Source organism: Vipera berus, assembly GCF_964194415.1.
Source record: "Vipera berus genome assembly, chromosome: 2".
NCBI lineage: Eukaryota > Metazoa > Chordata > Lepidosauria > Squamata > Viperidae > Vipera > Vipera berus.
This window is the reverse complement of record NC_138203.1, coordinates 107,556,130-107,581,061: the sequence shown is the minus strand read 5'-3', so window position 1 is coordinate 107,581,061 and position 24,932 is coordinate 107,556,130. Positions and strand designations below refer to the sequence as shown.

General features: G+C 38.1%; 1 protein-coding gene across 17 annotated transcripts in view; it reads right to left on the bottom strand.

The window, feature by feature from the left end:
• ADGRL3 (adhesion G protein-coupled receptor L3) overlaps positions 1–24,932 on the bottom strand; it is a gene marked incomplete at its 3' end in the record, with an annotated part of 400,329 nt that overhangs the window by 301,945 nt on the left and 73,452 nt on the right. For 13 of the 17 annotated variants that reach the window (XM_081321797.1, XM_081321796.1, XM_081321791.1 and 10 more), the window contains exons 3-4: positions 19,974–19,988; positions 13,847–14,647 (exon numbers count right to left, since the gene is read on the bottom strand). In XM_081321797.1, the coding sequence (XP_081177923.1) occupies positions 13,847–14,647; positions 19,974–19,988 (816 nt within the window). The remainder of the gene's footprint in view (positions 1–13,846; positions 14,648–19,973; positions 19,989–24,932) is intronic. The other 4 variants (XM_081321782.1, XM_081321786.1, XM_081321792.1 and 1 more) reach the window with 1 other exon arrangement.

Sequence of the window (24,932 nt, the reverse complement as noted above, 5' to 3'; positions counted from 1 at the left end):
CTGAGAATACACACACACACACACACACACACACACTTCTGATATGAAAATAATTCATTCCTTTCTGCTAACTTTCCTCTTTTGCTATCAGAAACTATTTCAAAAATGCAAGACCAGATTCTGTAGCTTCATAAAGGTTCTTGTGAAAATCATTGAAGATATTTTATCCTCTGAAATATAGAAACAAAATCCTGAATTTTTTTCAGTTTGTTTAATAATACTGGCAATATTTCTACATATTGCTTAATGAGTTTAACTGTTCCAATTCATAAAGAAGGAAATAGAATGGAAACCTAAATAGTTTAGGCCAATTAGTTGTTCAAAGAGTCCTTAAAATGAATAGTAAATCTCTTCTCTATAAATGTAAATAAAGGGAAGAAGAAAATAATTTCTGAATGAAAATCATGCAGGTGGGAAGCACAATTATCACTGCTTTATTCTGCAGCAATTGTTAATAATAGGTTAAATAATAAAATATGATCTTCTTAGTCAAGTACAGAACAACATTCAGAGAGGGCAGAATATTACCATCATAATCTAATTTGCAGTTCAACAAGATGCTAATGTGCAAATAGCAAATAACCAAAACTAATTAAATTGTTTTGAATAAGTTGTTTAAACAATATTGCAAAACTTACCAATTCTATCAGAAGTGTCTGGATTTTCATTAAACAAAGTAGGGATATATTTAAAAAGGGGAGAGGACAAATAAGAGTGAATTGGAGAATCTCTACAATACAGGTAGTGGCAGCAGTTCAATTCCATTATCTCATTATCTCCCATTATTTCAGATTAAGAGATGTACTTAGTTATGGGGCATTACAGCTTTTCTCAAATAAGACTGGTGGCCAAACCAAAGGCCCTTCACTATTTTGGGACTCTTAAATTATAATAATTATAAGGTATAATCTCCCAATGGTAAGTTTTTTTCTAGCAATCTAAGTATAAGGTAATAAAGGAGAGCATGCAAGTTCATGCATGCGTATTGCCCCAAATGTGTTGATCAAGAGTAGTTTCTTTTCTGTGAATCCTCATTGAAACTAAGCACATGGAGGAAATGCATGAAATGAATGCTTTTCTTTCCAAAATGTCCTTTATATATTAGGAAAACTATCCAAATGGGTTAAACAAGTCAAGCAGATGGGGCGAAAATCAATTTTAGCTAAGATTATATAAATATATCCAAGGTCTAACCTCAATTACAAGCCACTCAGAATCCAGTAGTATTGTAATGTGTTTGATACATTCTGAAGAATTAAAGTGTTTAAAAATTTGGACTACTTTACTTCACATTGACCAAAATCCTATTTAAATATAAGCAGGAATCATATAATTTGACTGTCACCTTTATTTTAAAGAAGGTCTGCTGATCACCGTTACTACAATCTAACAATAATGTTGCTATTCCTCTGGAATTCTTTATACTAGGGGTATCAAACTGGCCACCCGTGGGCCGGTTGCATCATACAGAGGCCATGCCTACCCCATCTCTGGCAATGTAAAAGTTACATTGTGACATGTCATGTGACATCGCGAGTTTGACACCTGTGCTTTATACAATACTAAATTTGCATCTTCAATGAATTTCTTGCATTAAATATGTTTCTAAGAAGGTTATTTAGTAGAACATAACTTGCTTGATAGTGGCTTCCATTAATTTGCCATACACATTTAGCTTGGCCTTTAGTAAATACCAAGGCTTTCATCTTTTGTAAAGCAATTCCACATTAAAATAGGTGGCAAGAACTGTTAAGCTTCTAAATAAATAAATGATTCTTGGAAATATCTTTGCAAGTTTTCTAGACTTTGCTTGGCTTTGTTTGCCTTTGACTTAGTAGTCAATAATTGCTAGCCAAAGCACCTGCAATTAATAGACTTTAATTGCTGGTTCTAAAGTCATACCAGTGCTATATAAAGTAAAATCCTTCAATATTTTATTTTATTTTCTATGGTATGTTTACTTGTTTCATGCACTTGTTATGTTTGTATCCTGGTTTTTTTTCTTTTTCTATTACTATTTAAAAAGCAATTTCAATTCATTAGAAGTTTTAGAACGGAAAGTATTAAGAACTATAAAAAAGAATTATCTTTTGTCCCTTTTTCTTTTCAAATAAAAAATCTAGTACTTGAGTTTTCATCTCTCCAGTTTTTCCCATCTATTTATTCTGGACTAGAAAGTACTTATTTTGATATATATTGACAATAATGTCAATTCACGTTCCCTCCACCCAGTTAGGTCTGATGGTAGGTTCACAAAGATGGATGAATTCTGCAAATAAGAATTAGTAATCAAATCTGACCACCAAAATAGTTACCTTAAAGTTTTGTGTTTGTTTTTTTAAAAGGGGCCAGAACAGTCAACATACATTTTATTTCTAATGGGGCTTAGCCTGGAACCAGTGCTTTATTTAGATTTGGTGAGGCCCTAATCTATATAAAGCTAGGAAGCTATATATAGTGTGCTGTCCTGGCCGCAGTGTTCTTCAACATCTTCATAAATGATCTAGATGAGGGGTTGCAGACAACACCAAACTGGGGAGAATTGCCAACAGCCTGGAAGATAGATTCGTGATTCAGAAGGATCTTGATAGATTTGAGCATTAGGCCCTAGACAAGATGCAGTTCAGTGAAGAGAAAGCAAGGTTCTAGACTTTGTCAGCAACCCCCCCTTCCCCCAAAAGCACAGCTATAGAATAGGCAGTACATGGCTCAACACTACTAACTGTGAGAGGGATCTTGGTGTCCTGATGGACCACCACTTAAATATGAGCCAGCAGTGTATTGCAGCTACCAACAAAGCCAATAAAGTTCTAGGATGTATCAACAGAGCGATATAGTATCAAGATCACAAGAAGTGACAGTGCTGCTTTATACTGCATTAGCGAGGCCACACTTGGAATACTGTATCCAGTTCTGATCACCACAGTATAAAAAAGATGCTGAAACCCTAGTGCAGAGAAATGCAACAAAGATCATAAAGTAGGGATGTCAAACTTGATTTCATTGAGGGCCGCATCAGCATTGTGGTTGCTCTCAATGGGTGGTTGTGGCTGACTGGGTGGGCATGGCCGGGGAGGGGGCTAGCTGGTTCAACGTCACTCGCATCAGGGAGCACCTATGGGGGATCTGGTAGGGGGGGAATCTGGGGGTCTCCAGCAGAGGTGGCAGGACTGGGTAGGTGCCGGGGCCTAGTCCAATGAAGGAGCCTTGCTGTCCCTCTCAGGCCATGTGCAGGACCCCTGGACAGTGGAGCAGGCTGCCCGGGGCCTTGGTTGGTGGGGGCCCAGCCCTCAACCTCCTGGAGTGCCAGGACCCCACGGCCTGGCCCAGCCCAGCTTTGCTTCCCCAAGCGGCTGCCCAGCATGTTGGATCACAACTTCCAATTCTTCCAGCCTTATGATTGTATTATTCTAGACCTAAGTGATAGCTTTTTTAGCTTATGCCTAAATTTGGCATTGCCTGGTGTATTGCACATAGAACTACTCACTCAAGAAATATACAGCAGAATGTACAGAAATAATATTGTGCCACTGAAGTACTCCATGGTTAATTGTATCAAATGCCACTGAGAGATCTAGCAGGACAAGAAGTACGTACACAGACACAGACTCATTCAATAATATTATATGGGACTCAGTCTAAGTAATCTGCTACACAATGAATGCTTTTTTTGTCTTTCCACATTGAAAAAATCTATGTAAAGAATAGATATTAATAAGGCCCAAGGGATTCTCACAAAATAAGTTTACTGATCAGTTTGGGCTTTTCTTCCTGGGCTTTCAGCAGCATTCCTACAAGTAGAAACCGCTGTACCATGTATAACAGCAAGAATTAATAAATCAGGATTATAACCTTGATAAATGCCAAGATATCATTTATCTATTTTATACTGTCAAAAATAGTTGAGATCAGGAGGCCGAGTTCAAATTTATCCACCAAGAGCAAATCTGAATTACATTACTCCTGCCCTGAACGTATTTATTTATAACAGAGTCAACCCACAGAGCCAGATTTATGACTATGATTTGGGGTTGACATGGAAATCATCAATAGCTTCATTTTTTTCAAATGGTATCATAAATTTAAAAGGAAGCATGATAAATTACCCTATTTTTCAAATTTATTCTTCCTTTTCTTTCCTTAAAATGTATGTCAGGCCTCCAACAATCCTCTATGGGATATTTGTCCACATTTCCTTGGTTCATTATGAATAAATCTATTGTAGGGAAGAAACTAAAAAAAATCACATTATTTATTCTCCTCCCAATTATATACCACCTCAAGAAAGATTTTTTTTGGGGGGGGGGACAGACCTTATTTGGCAGTAGAATAGATCTTCAGATACTGATAGTGTAACAAAACTTTTGAGGGATGAGAATTCATATAACGCTAGGCAGCTCCCAAAGTATGTGTAGGAGACAGAAAAGAGTGGACAACTTTTTTTTTGGAATTCTAGGTCTAGGTTTATATTTTAAAATATAGTTCTACTGCTTTCAGCTAATTAAGATGTCCATATATTCATACTTATGTTAATGTGCATACTACTATGCCCTCAACATTAAAAAAACCAAGATCATGGTATCCAGCCCTCTCAATTCCTGGCAAATAGATGGGGAAGAAATAGAGGTAGTGACAGATTTTATTTTCCTGGGCTCCAAGATCACTGCAGATGGGGAGTGTAGCCAAGAAATTAAAAAACGCTTGCTCCTGGGGAGGAAAGCCATGGCAAATCTAGACAGCACACTAAAAAGCAGAGACATCACCCTGCCAACAAAAGTGCATATAGTCAAGGCTATGGTCTTCCCAGTTGCAATGTATGGCTGTGAAAGTTGGACCGTAAGAAAGGCTGAGCGCCAAAGAATTGAGGCCTTTGAACTATGGTGCTGGAGAAGACTCCTGCGAGTCCCCTGGACTGCAAGGCAATCAAACCGGTCAGTCCTAGAGGAGATCAACCCTGACTGTTCTTTAGAAGGCCAGATCCTGAAGTTGAAACTCAAATACTTTGGCCACCTTATGAGAAGGAAGGACTCACTGGAGAAGAGCCTAATGCTGGGAAAGGTAGAGGGCAAGAGAAGAAGGGGACGACAGAGAATGAGGTGGCTGGATGGAGTCACTGAAGCAGTAGGTGTGAGCTTAAATGGACTCCAGAAGATGGTAGAGGACAGGAAGGCCTGGAGGAACATTGTCCATGGGGTCGCAATGGGTCGGACACAACTTCGCAAGTAACAACTATAATGCTTATATTGAAAGGAAAATTTGTAAAAAGTAATTTAGTTCTAGAACTGTATTTTATAGGTTTATTTAATTATGAAGTAGTGCTTCCATAGATGAATCTGTCCTGCACAGAAAAGGGTTGGTGGCAGTGGAGAACTGATAATTGTATCATTTATCTGGTAAATTTATTCCTTGCTTTTCTCTATATAAGTTTTCATCTAATAAATGTGTATCTGGAAGTAAAGCACTCTTTACACACTTTACTTGACACTGGTAACTGTAACAGATGACCTATGTTGAGACCTAGACAGGGACAATATGCTTGACTTGGTGCTTTTGGACTTTTCAGCAGCTTTTAATACCACTGACCCATGGCGTCCTTCTAGATGGCTGTAAAAATTAGTGATTGGAGGAGGCACTGTCTGCAAGTGGTTCAGCTCCTTTCTTAGTAGTTTGTTACAATCAGTGGTAGTTGGAGGAGAGAGATCTGTACCATGCTTGCTCCTTTGTGGAATACCCCAGGGGTCAGTCTCTTTTTTCCTCTTGCTATTTATCATTTACATGTAGCTGCTGGAGAAATATCTTATGATTGTGGTCTAGTGTCATCAATATAACATGGTATCCAACTATGCATGGCAACCTAGTTCAGCCAGAGAAGCTGTCAGTCTTGGTGCCCGAGGGCTGTGTGGGTGTGGATTGAAGAAACAACAACAACAAAAAAGCTCTAGGAAGAAAGAGCTAGTGTTTGTGCATATGCATTGGGGCTGCTCTATAACCCATTTAATCTCTGTACAGGGTTACTGAAGGAGCAAATCGATGGCTCAAGGGTCCTCCTGCACTCAGGGCTCTTGCCAGATCAGCATGTAGAAATTGTGACCAGGGGGACCTTTGCCTAGTTTTAACTAGTGCACCAGTTGCAGTTTTACTTTGGATGAGAGGACCTGACTATAGTGGCTCATATCCTCATAACCAGCTATTTAGATCAACACAACATACTCTACATGGGGTTACCTTTAAAGAACATCTGGAAGCTTCAGTTGATACAAAATGCATTGACTCAGGTGCTCATAGGAGTCGACTACTAGGCACATAATGCACTAATTTTGCAGGTCCTGCATCAGCTTCCCAGTACAATAGCTTCCAAGTGGAATTTAAGTGTTGGTAGCACGCATGTGCGGGGGAACCTTTACCTTTACCTATTAACCTATAAAGCCATGTAGGGCTTGGAACCTAGTTATCTGCAGGATTGCATCTCTCTATTAGAATAAGCCTGATTATGCTGGGAGAAAAAACTAGTGTTCCCCCATTTTCAGATGGTAAAGGGCTGAGGCCCAGAACCTGTTTTTTGGTGAGGGAGCTGGCCCTCTGGAATGACCACCCATTTTCTTCAACATTGTTTGCATTCTGGAAAAAGCTGAAGACAGAGCTTTTGGGGGGAGGATTTTGGGACCTAACGCTCTGAATTTTATTTGGGTTTGGTCTTTCTATGTACTTTACATGAATAAACTTAGTATCTTGTTTGGTGGACTATCCTCCAATATCTACTCATATTTTGAGCTAGGAGGGAATGCATGCCTGGGAAGAAAGAAGGAAACAGCAGCAACAGGAAAGAAAATATGAAATGTTAGTAGAGATAATATGTGGAAAATCTACTGTTGTGGGAATAAAACAGTCTGAAAACTCTGGACTGAATTAGTAATAGCTTTAGTATGTAGTACCTATTGTCAGATATACTCTATTTTTCATGCTTCTGCCCTTCTGTCTTCCTCCCTAACGCTGAGCTTGTCGATCAGAAGGTCGGCAGTTTGGCAGGTCGAATCCTGAGTGCCGCGTAACAGAGTGAGTGCCTGTTACTCGTCCCAGCTTCTGCCAACCTAGCAGTTCGAAAGCACGTAAAAATGCAAGTAGAAAAATAGGGACCACTACAGTGGGAAGGTAACAGCGTTCCATGCACCTTTGGCGTCTAGTCATGCCGGCCACATGACCATGGAGATGTCCTCAGACAAACGCTGGCTCTTCGGCTTTGAAACGGAGATGAGCACCGGCCCCTAGAGTCAGAAACGACTAGCATGCATGTGTGGGGGAACCTTTACCTTTTATATGCAATTTAATATTTAATGTTTTTAGTGATATTTATATTTTTACTTTATTGTAAGCTGCCTAGAATCTCAGGAGGGGCAATATACATCTCATTGTTTGTATAAGTAAATCAATAGTCTGTTTTCCTACTGTGTGCTGCTGTAGTTTTCTTTTTTTAAAAAAAAATGTTGCATGCATTTTGAGCTTGTTCTAACATTTAAAATTCACAATGTAAACCTTGCCAGATAAAGTATATGTCTGCCTCCTTTTGTTCCTAATTTACTTTTAACTCTTTATTTTATGGTATCAATTTTTGGATTTTTTAAAAATTAACATGCAGTTGTGCTGAAGCTTTGATGTACATCTCCTGCATTCCCCAAAACATGACCATAATGGCACTATTATATATTTGATCCAAATTGATCTGAGTCTTGTTCATATTACAAGCTGGGTCTGCATACAGCTTGTTTAAAATCTTGTTTTCAGGCTTGAGCGGCTACTTGATGAAGTAGAGGAGTCAGCAATTTTCCCAGTCCTTTAGTAATATACCAAAAAAGGGATGAATTTCTCATCTTGGCTGTCTGTATTAATTTCCACCAGGACTCCTTTAGTGCCAGTCATTTCTATTTTTATTAATAAAATATTTTAGAATCTTATATTTATTTATTTTATTTTAATTCCATTTATATCCCACCCTTCTCCGAAGACTCAGGGCGGCTTACAAGATTATCTGTAACTCCTTTAAGTGATTTGTTTGTTCTTCCAAAGGGCAATTTTTACTTTTTCTATGTCCTGTTATATGACACTATTTTTTATGCTGCACAAAATTTTAGATTGCTTTGTGGGAAAAACAAACAAACAAACAAACAAAAAACACAAAATCCCCAAATCCAGTCAAGTGAAATCAGTGTATGTGTATGCGTATGTCTACTGTGTGCCTATGTCTATCTACAACTACATCTATCTCTAATAAGTAAACATTCTATTAAATAACAAACTACTCCACTAAATGTTTTTAATTTTTAATAAATTCAGAACGTATTCTTCTATTTTTATTGATATTATGGATTTTATTATAATAGAAAGGGCAGCAATTGTTTGTAGTGGGTGCATTTACAGTTTTTTAAAATAACTAGCCTGAGGCTTTCAGTTAATCACCACCTTAATGTATCCAAAAGAATGAAAGTATAGAAAAACGTATACTGCTTTATTTGCTTTTCTTTCCTGAAACAATATTCCTCAATTTGGTTTTCCTTTACAATATAATGGGTCCTATTTTACTATATTTTCCTTCCTTTGAGCTGTAATTGATACGTAATCCAGAAACATATAAGAGATAAGATTAAAATGTCAATTTCCTATCTCTGAAGTGATAAGTATGCTTGTTACTTTAATAGCATCTAGGGATTATTCTGATTCAAAAATCAGTTTCTGTAACTTGATGTTTCTGGATCACTCTGATTTGAGAAGTCAGAGGCTCTAAGTTTGAAGATAAGGAAAATGAGTAGGACGTGAGGATTGTACTTTATCATCCTTTGGTGGTATTTACATAGTCTAGGATTTTGAGTCTGCTGAGAAACTCTTAACCTTGTTCCTGGAAATTCCTGTGGGTATTTCCTTTTATCTGTTTTACCCTGGAATTAGACCCGGTATTTTATTTTTATTTTATATGGCCATAACACCAATTAATTAATTGTTACTACCACTACTGTGGGGATGAGATCTGCTTCTCTGGACTGAGCTATAAGCATCTTGTATAACTTCTAATTGTGCCTCTGTCAGTCTTGACAACTACAACTTAGGCTCTGGATATTTGTATGATCATATTCTCTCAACAGCTTCTGCTAATCCAGTAAAACTGATAAATGACTTCTGAAGTATTATCCTTCCCATAATCAGGAACAAGAGGGTGTGTTTTTTCTGCATTTACTCCACCCCTTTGAAGCAAAGCCCCACCCGAGGTCAACTCACACCATCTCCTTTGGCCTTCAGGAAGGCATCCAGAATCTGGCTGTTCCAGAAAGCCTTTGAAGATTGATAATATGGGAGGTGATCATTGCTACTAAGCAATGTTTGTTGGTGTCTCAGTGGCTATTGTTTCTGTAGTTTGGGGCTGGTGTTTTTTCTTTTAAATATTCTATTTTATTTTTTGTTACCATTTTGTATCATTTAAGGGACATATATTTTAAGATTTTTATTCAATCATGGCTACTGAAAAGAAAAGCTACACTACATACAGAGGACCTGCAAGATGCCCTTCATGACCTTCTTTACACAATTATCCCTATAAAGAATTATTGCTTGCAGTACTGTATTCTACAGGGACGCGGTGGCTCAGTGGGTTAGGATGCTGAGCTTGTCGATCAGAAGGTTGGCAGTTTGGCGGGTTGAATCGCGAGTGCCGCGTAACAGAGTGAGCACCTGTTACTCGTCCCAGCTTCTGCCAACCTAGCAGTTCTAAAGCACGTAAAAATGCAAGTAGAAAAATAGGGACCACTACGGTGGGAAGGTAACAGCGTTCCGTGCACCTTTTGCGTCTAGTCATGCTGGCCACATGACCACGGAGACGTCCTCGGACAAGCGCTGGCTCTTCGGCTTTGAAACGGAGATGAGCACCGGCCCCTAGAATTGGAAACAACTAGCATGCATGTGCGGGGGAGCCTTTACCTTTACCTTACTGTATTCTACAACTACAGCAATGACATTTTCAACAGGGTGGCAATAAGGGCCAATTGATATTTTAAAGCTACAGTATAAACAAGTTCAGATTCTTTGTACTGAAAAATAGTGTGTAAGAACAGATACAATATTCTACTAGTAAATGAGTCACAGGTGTGTGTTTTTAGATTTCTTCTATGTCACTCCAGAGATTAGGTAAAGTGTTGCTCTTAAAAAAAATCAGTGCTATAGGAACAAAACAAATAAAAACCTATCTTGATGGCTATCTTTCTATTCCCTGTACTACATAAGGCACCTTTCTTTCCTTGCCAAACCATGAGTCCATTTCCTTTCTCTGTGTTTCTATTTAATCCCCATTTTGTCTGTTCTGCTACTGAAAATTGATGGTCTGCTAATCCTCTTCTGAATTCCTTCATTCCTTGGTTTCATTCCTTTGGGTACAAAATGGGAATCACCATCTCATTTCAATCTACATTAAAGTTTCCAGAAAACAACAGTATACAAAAGTTCAACACTGCAACAATATACTTTTTTCTAAGCAGTGAATGTTGCTTTAAAAATATAAAATTCATGTAACAGTTGTTAAGGGAATCAATTAAAAAACCTGTTGACCAATTAGCAAAGCTTGGTGTTACCCCCCGTTGATAGGGCTCGCAATTTGGGCGTCCTCCTGGATTCACGGCTCAATTTTGAAGATCACATAGGAGCCGTGACCAGGGGGGCTTTTGCACAGGTTCGCCTGGTGCGCCAGTTGCGTCCCTATCTGGACCGAGACGCCCTACGCACAGTCACTCATGCGCTTGTGACCTCCCGTTTGGACTACTGTAACGCTCTCTACATGGGGCTGCCCTTGAAGACCACTCGGAGGCTTCAACTGGTGCAGAATGCGGCCGCGCGAGTTGTAATGGGGGTTTCCCGATACTCCCATGTAACACCTCTACTCCGCGAGCTGCATTGGCTTCCGGTTGCCCTCCGGGTGAAATTCAAGGTGCTGGTTATCACCTATAAAGCCCTACATGGCCTGGGTCCGGGTTATTTGAGGGAACACCTGCTGCCGGCATCAAACGCCCTTCGCCCAGTGCGCTCCCACAGGGAGGGTCTGCTCAGGGTTCCGCCGGTGAGAGATTGCCGGCGGGTGACACCCAGGGATAGGGCCTTCTCAGTGGGAGCGCCTGCCCTCTGGAACCAGCTGCCAGTAGAGCTGAGGACTGCTCCCGACCTTCGATCATTCCGCCGGGGCCTGAAGACCTGGCTCTTTGAGCTCTCGGGCCCAGGCTGAGGGGAAAATTTTAACTGGGGTTTTAATGTACAGGGTGAATTTAATGCTTTTTAAATTGGTCTTAACTTTTGTATGCTTTGATTTTTAATTCCCTGTAAACCGCCCTGAGTCCTCAGGGAAAGGGCGGTATACAAATGCAAATATTAAATTAAATTAAATTAAATTAAATATCTGGGAGACTATGAGTTTAAGCCTTCAGGTAGGTATGGAAGCCAGCTGGGTGACTTGGGCCAATCATTTTCTCCCAGCCCAATCCATCTCACAGGGTTGTTGTATGGAAAAAAGGGATAAAAGGACAAAGGAGTATTATTACTTTGAACTGCACAAAATAAAGACAGGATATAAATTTAATAAGTAAATAAAAGTTTTCTTTCAATAACTGGAAAATATATTCTGAAGCATTGCTTTTAACCAAAACCCTCCCTACAAATTGCATGTACTGTATAGTGATCTTCTACCATGTTCCTGGTATGCTTAACCATGAGTCAAAAATATCTTCTCTATAAGATAACCTTAATTGTCATTTTTACGATAAGGGTGATGAATTTCTCTTCTGAAGCATCCCAACTAATAAAGCTTCAAATATTTACTCTATCCAAGCCACTTTTCTCTATGATTTTCTTTCTTTTTAAAATTTGCTTTTTCTGTCTCCCAAGTTCATCTAGGTTCTGCATGTTGAATTAATACTGTGACTTCACCAGTGAACTCCACATTGATCAACTTCTTAAGGATGGTAGCACTGAAGTCACTATATTTTCAGCGAATAGGCTCTCTAGATCCTATATTTTATGTTTTACTTTGAATACATGGTCCCCAAATGGCAGCCTTTTTCACTTTTGGCAGTTTTTTTTTGTTAATTGGGATACTTTTTGTCTGTGAAAATCAGTTTTCCCTACTACTGAACATCATAAGGAGTTCAGCAAGGAAACTGCGATTCCATCACTATCTTAGCTTTATCCCCTACTGCTGAAGATGGTGTCCTAGTCCCAGGGCTTTTTTTCTCATAGAACGCTCAGAACGGAGTTCCGGCACCTTTTTTGGATGGAACCTTGTAGGGTAGGCAAGGCGGGTTGTATGACATGTGTGAGTTCCGGCACCTTTTTCTTTTACAAAAAAAGCACTGCCTAGTCCAACTGGAAGGATATTGGTGGCAGTATTTTACAAGAATTCTGTTTTTTCCTGTAGGATCATTTCTCAAAAGTGATGTAAGGAAATTATTGCTCAGCCAATGATGTCTGCTGTCTCATCAGGATTCCACCTTTTCTCTAGGCAGTACCATAGCTAAACAAAACTGCTGGCAGAGATAATTTCATCAGGCATGATAGATGGGAAGAACAAGGAGGTGGGACATCTCACCTTCCAGACTTCCAAGTGGAATCTAGCTTCCCAGGCCTAGCATTCTGAAAGAGGAGGCAGTACAAGAGTTGCCTCACCTATGCACATGTAAAACATTAACCAACTTAAATGCCATGATTATTGCAAAGTGAACTAGTGGCACCCCACATTCTCAATCTTTGCAAAAGGTGCTTAGAAATGTGTGTTTGAGAATGCAAAGCAGAATGTGCAAAGTACCTTGTTTTGAACTGGTAAAGAAAGTGCATATTTTGAAAGCTTTTGAAAGCTCAGTATGGTTGCCTCTGCCTCTGCCTTTATTTGTACAGATGCTTCTGAAGCAGCACAAACCTTAGAAAGACATAACTGCTTTAATTATTCAAAAGATGCTTTCTACATGCATCCTCACATTCTAAAGCAGCTTTTTCTAATACGCTGCAACTATGCAGTTAACCTAAAACTGAACTCTCTTTGGCTTGTTACCTGAGGTTTAATATATTTACTATCTATAAAGATTATGACTGTGTTCGAACATGTAAGCTATATATTTTGTTTAAACATGGTTGTTGAATAATGCACAATTTGTGAATTTACATATAATATCAAATTGTAAATCTAAATCATAATCTATATAGGGCTTTAGATAAATGCCATTTGGAATACTGTGTCCAGTTGTTGGAGACCTCACTTATAAAGAGTTATTGATAACATTGAGCAAGTCCAGAGATGGGCAACAAAAATGGTGCAAGGTCTGAGGGAGAAAACATATCAAGAGAGATTGGACGAACTGAATATGTACAGCCTAGAGGACAAAAGGGAAATGGGAGACATGATTGAAACCTTTAAATCTATTAAGGCTGTGAGTAAGGTTCTAAAAGGCTGTACAATATTAAGCAAAAATCAAGAACATGGAAGCACAACCTCAAACTGACAGGAGAGAAGTTCAGAAGTAATGTTAGAAAGTATTATTTCACAGAAAGAGTAGTAGAAGCTTGGAACCAACTTCCAGTGGGGGTAGTGGGTTGAGTTTAAATATGCTTGGGATAAATACACATTCTCATCTCCACTGGAGTAGTAGTCAAGGATAGGAAGGCTGTTTAAGATGAAAGAAAAACATTCACAGATAAAAGTTTTGTTCTATTTTCCTGTCAAACTCCCATCCTGCTGCTTTTAATGGAAGGAACAAAAATTGGCCTTAGCCACAGACTAAATTAGTTGCAAAGCAAGATATGACAGAAAATAAAACTTATCAAAGAACCTTACCCGTTCTGCTGTCCATTGGTCCAAAATCCAGTGAATATTTAACCACATGGTAGTTGTTCCATACATAAAGAAGGTTATCCCTTGGATTATAATCCACTGCAGCAATATACTGATATGAGTTTGGAAATGGAACATCCACTACACTTTCCTTGCTTTGTTCAGTGTTGTATATATAGTCAATTTTATTTCCTGTAGCTTCATTATCATCATCTTCATACACAGATTTAACTACATATAAAATGCCACAGATCATGAATGCATTGGAAGCTGACCTTTTATCATAGGATGTATCCCATGTCCCTTCAATCCTCAAGGTATAAGGGTTTAGCTGACTTATGACTATTTTACCATTATTTTGTTCTGTTGCATAGATCACCCAAAGACCGTTCTCATCAACAGCCAGGTCTATATCAGATTTGCCTCCCCATCTATAAGGAGATGTATCATGATAGTTGGCATTAGCAATGATAGCTTCACCACTTTTTATTCTTGTCCGTAGATCAAATTTGACAATGTTCCTTGTTCTTTCTTTGTTGAAGAATAAAGCCCCATCGTACACCACAAACCCGGTGCCATCCACTCTGTGTGGGAGCTTGTAAGTTGTAGTTGGCCTTCCAGCAATGAAATCATCTTTGGAAGAATATTCTGTCAGAGTGTCAGTTCTGTAAGGTGTCCATGGCATGTAGTAAATCTTGTCAGAAGCCTGCAGTGGATCCTTACACCAGGCTCCTGACTGGTGATCAGATTCAAATAAATGTTCACTCTGGTATACTCCTTTTAGTAGTCCAGGGCAAAGGAAAACTGAAGGAAAGGAAGAGATTAAAAGTAAAATTGATTATTAAATGTGATAGAAGACTTTTTTTTGGTACTTAGACATTTATAACTCAAATTCCAGGAGAAGAACTAAAAATATCAGTCTTCTCCTAACTCTGAAAATACACGAATGGTGTTCTGAACTAACATGGTTCTAAGGGGAAATTTATAGGAATTATAACTTTTAACTTTGATGTGACATATACAACATATACTACTATAACACCAAAAAAAGCAAGTAAAAGACATTTAAACTCCATTTCAGAGAAATCATTCTTATGGTGTGCAGTTTAAATATTAAAAAGGGCTGGGGAATTGCCACATAAATACATTCAGAATGCATCGATAGCAAATAATAAACAATTAAATAATGTGTCCTGAGGAAGGAAAAAACCAGGAGCAATAAAAAGGAAAAAGTGAAATGCAATACAGGAAGGCTACGTTAAAGCATTAAAATGTCCTCTGAAATACATAAAAATAAAAATATTACTTAAGCAATTCATAACTGCCAAGATTGACCTGCTGAGATGTTCTATTACACAGATCTTGTAATTAATGTTTTTCCCTCCAAGATAAAAATATGGTTTTAGATATAATTCTTTTTAAGAAACATTTTTAAATGCTGACTTTGTTATATGATAATCTATTGTACAGGAAGTCCTTGACTTATAGCCTTTCATTTAGTAATCACTCGAAGTTATAATGAAAAAAGTAATTTATGACTAGTCCTTGCACTTACAAGAATCACAGCATCCTGATAGTCACATGATCAAAATTTGCGCCCTTGGCCCTGATGGTTGTAGTGGCCCAGGGGTCACGTGAATCGCCATCTGGAACCTTCCCCACCAGCTTCCAACAATCAAAATGAATGGGGGAAACTAAGTTTGCTTAATGACCACATGGTTCACTTAACAATTGCAGTGAATTGCTTAACAACCATGGCAAAAAGGTCACAAAATTGGATGTGGCTCACTTAAATTTTGGTCCCAGTTGTGGTCATAAGTTGAGAACTACCTGTACTTAATTTTTCAGAATGTAATCCTTTGCATTATAATTTTATTGTAATTTTGGTTCAGATAAGGTCTATTTTTATATACAGTTATTACATTAAGTTCTGTTCCCATTGTCCCAGCAAAAATGGCAAAAATAGTTAAAAATGATACAATGCATAGAATTCCCCTATCTTGTCTAAAGCTAAGCCAACAAGATATGACATGAAATTTAATATGTTGGTTTATAAAAATGCAAACAGCATCAGCTGGGATGTGTGTACCAATTAATGGACAATAGCAAGTATGGCCTGCAAATCTTTTCCTCTCCTGTTTTGATCCTGAGGACACTCCTTATACTGGATGGTGTTTGCATTTGAAGCAGAAGGGGAATTTTCTTACAGCATTAATCCATCTTCAAAAATTTCCTGCTGGTACCTGTGCCTGGAGGGCTCTCAATTGTTATTTCTACAAGACATTCAAAGAATGAATGCAAAATCATCTTGGATTGGAAAGACCAAAGCAAAGCATGAGCAGATAGAAGAAGTGTTCCAACATAAGCTATATAGCAGAGCCATCTGCTATGGGGAGCCTTACCTATTGAGGTCAACCTCTCACTAAAGCTCAACTTGGCATCAAGACTGGCATTTCAAAAGCAAATATATGTTAATATTGAAACTGGGATGTCAAGACTTTTGTAAGAGATCTGACCTCAGCAACAGCCATGGCTGAAAAATAAGACAGAGAAGGAAGTAGGATAGAAACTTTACTCTGTATGTCTATGTCAATATTCCAATTCTAAGTCAGCTCCATTTACAAACTGGCAACAGATGCTGACCTCTTTGGTGCTTTTCCAGCCTTTCCCATTGACCAACTCCCCACTGACATACAGTACAAGGCACCCATTTCACCTTCTAGAGTTCCTGATGGCAACCCTGTCCCTGCTTATTGTGTATGACCTTCAAGCCAATCAGAACTGCCCATCCCTAGAATTACAGTTCCATGAGGAAAAAGGAATGTACTTGCTTTGCCAGAGACTAGGGGTAGGCAACCTTGGCTCTTTTATGACTCATGGACTTCAACTCTGGGAGTTTAAGTCCACGAGTCATAAAAGAGCCAAGGTTGCCTACCCCTGCCAGAGACCATTGGGGATGGGAAATGTTTCACACACTCTATGGTGTCTTCCGAGGCAAAAACAAAAAACAAAAACAAAAAACAAAACTGAGGAGAAATATTAGCTCTGGCTCTTCCTTTTGAAGCTAGTATACTGCACTTTGGGTTTCTTTCTATTTGGAAACGAACCCCTCCAAATGCTTGGTTTCTTCCAACAGCAATTTTCATCCTAAGCCTACTTGCTCTGGACCTTAATTCTAAGTAAATAATGTAATATTTAGTTGAGTGTAGGGAAGCGGCGGTGGTGATGTTTAAACCAGACTTTCTTAATTTGGTTTACTTCTGGAATCAAAGACATCTTTTAATCTTATATAGTGCCTTAGATCAGCTGTGTCCAACTTAGGGCCCGTGGGCCACATATGGCCCTGGATAGCTAAAAATGCAGCCCCACAAAATCGTAAATTTTTAACATTATTAAGTGGTTATTAGTGATATTTTCTATGCAGCCCAAGACAATTCCTCTTCACTCAAAGCCGCTCAGGTAAGCCAAAAGGTTAGACAGCCATAATCAAACCTTTAAGGTCAGACTGAATTTCCAAGGATCCCTGGACCTGAGTGTTCTCAGCAAATATTCTTTGTTCCTCAAAAGAAGAATGACTGAAATGCAATAGCAGCTCAAAATAGGAAAATAACTTTCAGCTTTCATGCTACTATTTGGAAAGTTAACTTCTCTTTCTTTCAATCTTTTTTTAAAAATATATAATTTCAAAGAAAGATTTATTCCCTTTCTTTCTACAGTAATATTCCTTTGCACTGGGACTCTAAGAGCACCTTCACCAAACATATAGCTTCATGATTAGCTTTGAATATCACTTTCTTTTGGGAACTGAGTTCTGATTCTCAGAACTTTCATTTCTGACTCTGCAACCTTTTTTTTCTTTTGCAGAACATCAGACAAATCTGCACTATTGATATAGTAAAAACATGAATGGAAAATTTCCTAGCAATTTATTTCTTTTTGTGTGGATGAGGGGTGACAGAAACACTGATGCTATGAAAGTGCCCTAAAGGATCCCTCTCAAAATCAAATACTGAGCATTTTGGACTGTCACTAAAAGATATCATTATGAATACATTTAAAATTAGAGGATTTGAACTGATTAATAATTTATTTTGATATTAGTTCTTTTCAAGTTATGATTATAGACATATTTTCCTCATTTCTTTTTCTGTAATCTTAAACATGGGAATACCAGAACTTTGAACTGGGCAAATTGTAGGGGAAACAAGCCCCTTTGTATTTGCATTGAAAATGGAATGAGGTATAAAAAATGTATATTTAAAATGATAGCTGCAAGCGCCCATGCAAGGGCATTTTTGTGTCCAATGAAACCAATTTATACTCAGATGAAAAATAAGGAATGCTCTCTTAGCTAATCATTGTGTGTCTGCTTGGTTAGTTCTTGAAGTTTGAAAAAATAGCAGGAGTGAAGAGTAAGAAGCTGGAGAGGCACCGTGTGTTTGTGTGTGCATGTGTGTAATGCTCCTCAAAGGAGCCTTGCCCAATGAAAATGCTAGTGTACAGTTACCAGCCCACATGTGATTTCTCAGTTAACTGGATGGTGCTTGTGGAACTGCCATAAGGAACCCTAACCCTAACCCTCTTCAAAAGAAGCTGTGAGTATACTGCTATTTAAGACCCAGGCAGCATTCAAGTTTGATAAATTATTATTATTATTAGTGCAGGTTGAATATTTAAAACAATTATGTTACCCTAACTGGGCACTTTTGAATTAAAGTCATTTTCTCTCACAAACTTTTAATCCCATCCACCATAGTACGTATGTGTGTGTGTGTGTGTATTCATTCGAGCCTTCCTTTCCTAATACAAATAAGGCAATTGATATTCAGAAGCAGAACAAGGAATTGGTTAAAGAGCTAATAAACTAAGATTCAGTCTAGACAAAACAGCATTAAAGGATGTATCCTGAAGAATCATTTGGGCCTTCAAAAATTTATAGGTATCTTTATCTGCTCTCACCAAAGAAGGGAAGTCACAAAAGTGATGATGTCCTGTTTCTAAAATGCCTTTGTCTGGCATCTATATTGTGTTTTTTAGTGTTCTATATTGCCAGCATTTAAAAACAATTTTAGTGGTTTTAGAACTTTTTTTATGGCCTGCTTCATTAGTGTGAGTTTATAGACACATTTAATGTTACTTCCTTTTATTGCTGCTAGTGGTTTTGCGCTGACGATTCCTATGCTTTCTTTTATATTGTTTGGTTTTCCTTAATATGATTTCAGCTGATTATTCATTGCCCTGAGAAGTGCAGGGGTCAGTTTCAAACAATGATAAATAAATGAGTAAAAGAAGCAAGTAAGTGCATAAATAAATTCATTATTAAATAAGTAATACTGTACTATTATATTTTTCAGGGTTTTGACAATGCAAACTTTAACAACAAAATGTGTAATAAGTATACCAATCAACTTTATCCTAGATCTTCAGAAATCTATATCAAGTTTGTACAGTATACACTCAAATGCAGAGGTACATGTTCCCTATGTACCTATGGATCCAAACTCTCCCAAAGGTGAGAGCCTTGGGTCAAGTGACATAGATAGTAAGCTAGAAAAAATACTCTATGCAATGTGGTTTTGATCCTTTGCTGTCTGCTCAACTGTATAGGCATCAAACCATATACAGAAAATTTAGCTTTTCAGTTTTTGGACAAGAACTATTCAAACCCTTCTTCATTCAATTCATACTTTGAAGCTATAGCTTGCACACACTCAAAAAGATATACCAGTGAAACCCAAAAAGTTACTTATAAGTAGGCATGCATGAGACTGTACCTTTTAATGTTTAATATTATATGAAAACAATTTTCAATACGAGAGTATGTGAGTATTCTTGCAAATTATTTCATATGCTTCCCATAAATTGTAAGGAAGCAGAAGGAATACATTACAATTGTTAAAACAATCTGTAGGAAAGAAGAATGGTACTATTAAACATTTCTTGCAAAAAGATGACATGTTAGTATTAAATAGCAGCCACTCCTTCCCTGACCAAATCTTTAATAAAAGAGATTAAAGTGGTGTAGGTTAATGATGAAAGAGCTTCAACTAACATTTAAGCATTTAACATTTTATTCCCTAATTGCTTAGAATGAGTATATGTATAAAACATGTGAAAACTATTTAATTACCTTTTTGTTCCACTTCTATTGAAGAGAAAGAAGAAAAGCAAGAAAGAGAAAAAGAAAATAGATTAATGGTACTGTACTGAGCAGACATATTTGTGTTGCATTGAAGTATTAACCTCTGGTTCATTTTCAGTTACAGTTTGTGAACATGATGTATCTAAGATCTAAGGTCTTTAAATAAAAAAAGTACATTACAGTGTTAAAAGACATGCAGCATCATTTCCAAGAAACCATTAACAACATTGTAAAACTTGTATTAATTTTAATGTGAAAAGTTTTAGGATCCTAATGACTGACAATCCCTAATTACATCAATTCCAGGAATTGTCTCCAAATGAGAATACATTCCCAAAAAGATGTCATAGCCTGCAACCTCCAATAGTATTACATTAGTAAACAACACATTTCTTCCTGTATTTTAATCAGAAAAAAATAGATCAAATACAATATTATATGATAAAAACTTTAGCTTTTTATTAATGAATTCATCAATGGTATACTTTTTAAAACTAATTGCCCATCAATTAAGCAATATAAAAATAATGATTTATAAGTGCACTAAGTAATTGCTTTCTCAATGGCACACAGTTTTCAAAAACTAATAACAGGAATTGATTTAGAAAAAGCAAAAAGCACAAATAGAATATCATTTGAAGGATTTTAAAATCTTTTGGATTGTTGCAGACATTGAAAGGCTTTGTATGTGATGTCAAAATCAGAATGTAAGGATGGAAAAATGGCACTGTATAGTCCTATATTAAAACAACAAAGAGAAACTTCTCAGTTCATATTTAAAGAACACCCATTTTCTCTATTTGTAATCAAAGTGAACATACAGGCAGATAAATTCACAAATAATTCTTGTTCCAAAACAGGGAAGTGTGTTAAAAACAAGGAATTGTGACACTAGACTCGGCAACTGGCCTGGAGTTTGCTTACTTATATTTCACCTTTATTATATTTACAAATAACTCACGGAAGCCAAGATATCCAGCACAATTTCTTCCTATTTGCCCCACAACAACATCCCTGTGAGGTGAGTTGGGCAGAGAGGGTGTGACTGGCCCAAGATCAAGCTGGCCTGGAGTTCTTGGATGATAAGCCCTGGCCTAGGATGTTAGATATGTATTTACCCAATTCATAGTTTAGAATACTAAGAAGGAGGAGAGAAGGAGGAGGGAGGGACTCTATTCTAAGAACCAAATGGGAAGTTGCTGACCAAAGAAAGGATCCCAAGCACATTTGTCATCAACATTTTTTCTCTCCATTCCCAATTAGCAAACTTGGTGTTAAGCATCAGTATAGAAACAGGGAGACCTGAGTTCTAGTCCCATTTTAGGCATGAAACTAGCTGGGTGATCTTGGGCTAGTCAGTTTCTCTCAGCCCTAGGAAGAAGGGCAAAGGCACTTCTGATGTGGGAAGAAAACAGCAGGGACCTACCCGGGAGATCTCTGAGAATTTGAAGTCAATTGGACATGAATGGAAAGGGGGGGGGAAGGAAACCCCCAAAGGAAGCTAAACACTGTGAACATAATACAGAATGCTGAGAGAAAATCTAACAACAGAATTTTAAAGCACCAGGCTATTTAACCAGGGAAGAACTGAGAACATGAGAGCTTTGATAGAATAAATCACGATGAGTGCCTGGGATTATCCAATTAGAGGCAATTGGGAGAATGGGAGCTAGTACTCTCTGTTACAGCTAACAAGCATGCATGGAGATTGTTTTGGAAGCACACTTGAGACCGGACTATGTTCTGCATTTTTTGATTCAGAAGTCTCCTTTTCCTTCATTAATAAAACAAAACTCTTTTCCTTAACAGGTCACTAGAAGACAGGACATGAAGGAAGTAAATTTGGCATAGAGTCATCATTCCTCCTCAGGTCTTGCTGCCTTATGTTTACTTTCTCAGTACATTCATTCTTCTTCTGATTTCCCATATATGCAACTGCCAAACCCCTACTATTACAAACAGCACAACTGAACAGCTAGAAAGCTAGTAAGAAGAACAAATATTAAAAATGAGTCAGGTTCCTTACATCATTCTGTCTGGGAAGGAATGATATTTTTTTATTTTAATATATTTCCTGGTTTTTTCCTCATCACAACTAAATATTTAGTCCTACAGTATATGTTAAATAGCTCTTCTACTATAGTTACTATGCATTGATTTAAGTGAAGTACAAAAATGAATCATAATTTAATTTTGGTTTGCATGTTGGTTTGTAATCTGTAAATTAGATTATACAGGTAGTCTTTGACTTATGACCACAATTGAGTCCAGAATTTATGTTGCTAAGTGAGAAATTTGTTAAGTGAGTTTTGTCCTATTTTATGATTTTCTTGCCACATTTGTTAAATGAATCACTGCAGTTGTTAAATTAGTAGCAATAGCACTTAGACTTATACTTCATGGTGTTTTAGAGCCCTCTCTGAGCCGCTTACAACATCAGCACATTGCCCCCAACATTCAGGGCCCTCATTTTACCGACCTCAGAAGGATGGAAGGTTGAGTCAACCTTGAGTTGGTCAGAATCAAACTCCTAGCAATCAGCAGTTAATTAGCCTGCAACACTGAGTGAATCTTCCCCATTGACTTTACTTGTCAGAAGGTCGTAAAAAATGGGCACATGTCCCTGGGACACTGCAAGCATCATAAATATGAACCAGTTGTCAAGCTTCAGTTGTCAATTACATGACCATGGGGATGCTGCAATGTTCATAAGTGTGAAAAATTGTCATACGTTACTTTTTTCAGTGATGTTGTAACTTCAAACAGTCACTAAACAAACCATTGTAAGTCGAGGACTAACTGTATTGTATTAAAAATACAATTCAAATGATGGTACAAATCAGATGATTTTCTTCTCCATTATTTCCTGAAGTCCAAAAAAAAAAGTCTTGTAATCACATCCATTGCAGATTGTCCTGCAATTCTTTGAGCTATTAGCACTTCTTTTAATATATCAGGTGTCTTTTAATTTAGAAAAGACAAAACAGTCTACTTTCTAAAAGTGGATTCTAAATTACTGCTTTACCACACCTACACAGATGTCTGCATACCATATTTTTCCGCCTATAAGATGCACCCTTGTATAAGACACTACTTACAACTCAATTCCAATGTCCTGATGGCTGGATCCTCTTCCTCCCCCCCCGCCCCCTTGGTCACAGGACTGCATGTTGGGCTCTTCGCAACGACCTTCATTTATGGATGTTTGCAGTGTATCCAGCTCTTTTATGATATTTTGCTGAAAATCAGCAATCATTTCCAGTTTTTAGTAAAAATGTTCATAGTGAACAATGGGTTGCTCTACAACTGCAACATTTGCTTTAGCTGCAGCATTTGCTTTAGCAAAAAAGGTCATAAAATTGGATCAGTTACATGAATTGCCACAACTTATGACTGTAATAGGCAGGCTCCATTATGGTTGTAAGTTGAGGACTACCTCTACACACAATCACACTTATACATATTAGTGGAAGATACATATCTTCCTGCTCACCATGGAAAACTTTAGAACACAGAACATAGAATAACAGAGTAGAATAACAGAATAGAATGTCAGTGACATGATGGAAGAAATTTTGCTGGCCAAGTATCTGAAAGTGGTATACAATAAATTATTCCAAAATGGGCTTGTTCAATAGATTGAACCCTCTTGGGGTGTATCAGAAGTGTGTATAGGAAAAAAAACCTGTCTAATGTGTTCATTATATTTGCTCCTTTTCAGAAATCTTCAGAAAGATACCAACAACAACAGCAACAACCATTTGTAGTTTAATCTAGCTTTCAAATTCCACTCATTGCAAAGAAAACTAGTTTTTACCACTTATGGTGGATTTGAACTAAATGCTCTGAGGTACTTCTTAATAAAAAGATAGGAATAGCTATGTCACAAACCTGTCAATTCTAATGAGTGAGAGGATTCACTAACTTCATTGATTCTGAGATCAGTATAAGCTGGAAGCTGGAACTCCTATTAAATTCATTCTTGTCAGTAATACTAAAAGGGGAGGGGAAAGCTAAGAATAATCTATAGCTAGCAGAGGGCAGATCTAGTTGTGCAGAAGTGAAAGAAGTAAATCTACTTATGATAAATAATTTTAAAATCAATGTGAAAGCAAGCAATGGCAAACCACGTCTGTATCGACAGTCAAGCACCCTTGCAAACTACCAGACATGTCTATAATATTTAAGTAAGTTTGTGTGTCAGATGAGGAAACTCTCAGATCCTCTAGTTATTGAAGCAGAGTTGGTTCCAGGCAGTGATATCTGCTTCTTTGAGTGAGGGTGTCTTCCCTGCCGCCTTGAAGGAGGCAGTGGTGAGACCCCTTCTCAAGAAGCCTGCCCTGGACCCAGCTATTTTGAATAACTATCGTCCGGTCTCCAACCTTCGCTTTTTGGCGAAGGTTGTTGAGAGTGTGGTAGCGCATCAGCTTCCTCTGTTCCTGGAGGAAACTGATTATCTTGACCCGTACCAATCGGGCTTCAGGCCCGGGTACAGCACGGAGACGGCATTGGTCGCGCTGATGAATGATCTCTGGCGGGCTCAGGACAGGGGTTGCTCCTCTGTCCTAGTCCTATTAGATCTCTTAGCAGCTTTTGATACCATCGACCATGGTATCCTGCTGCGAAGTCTCAGGGGGTTGGGAGTGGGGGGCACTGTTTTACGGTGGTTCTCCTCCTACCTCCTGGGCCGTTTGCAGTCGGTGTTGACGGGAGGGCAGAGGTCTGCCCCGAGGCCTCTCATTTGTGGAGTTCCTCAGGGGTCGGTCCTCTCTCCCCTCCTGTTCAACATCTATATGAAGCCGCTGGGTGAGATCATTCGTGGTTTCAGGGTGGGGTATCATCAATACGCTGATGATACCCAACTTTTTCTTTCCACCCCGAACCAACTCAGTAATGCCCTCGACGTGATGTCCCGTTGCCTGGAGGCGGTTCGGGTTTGGATGGGGA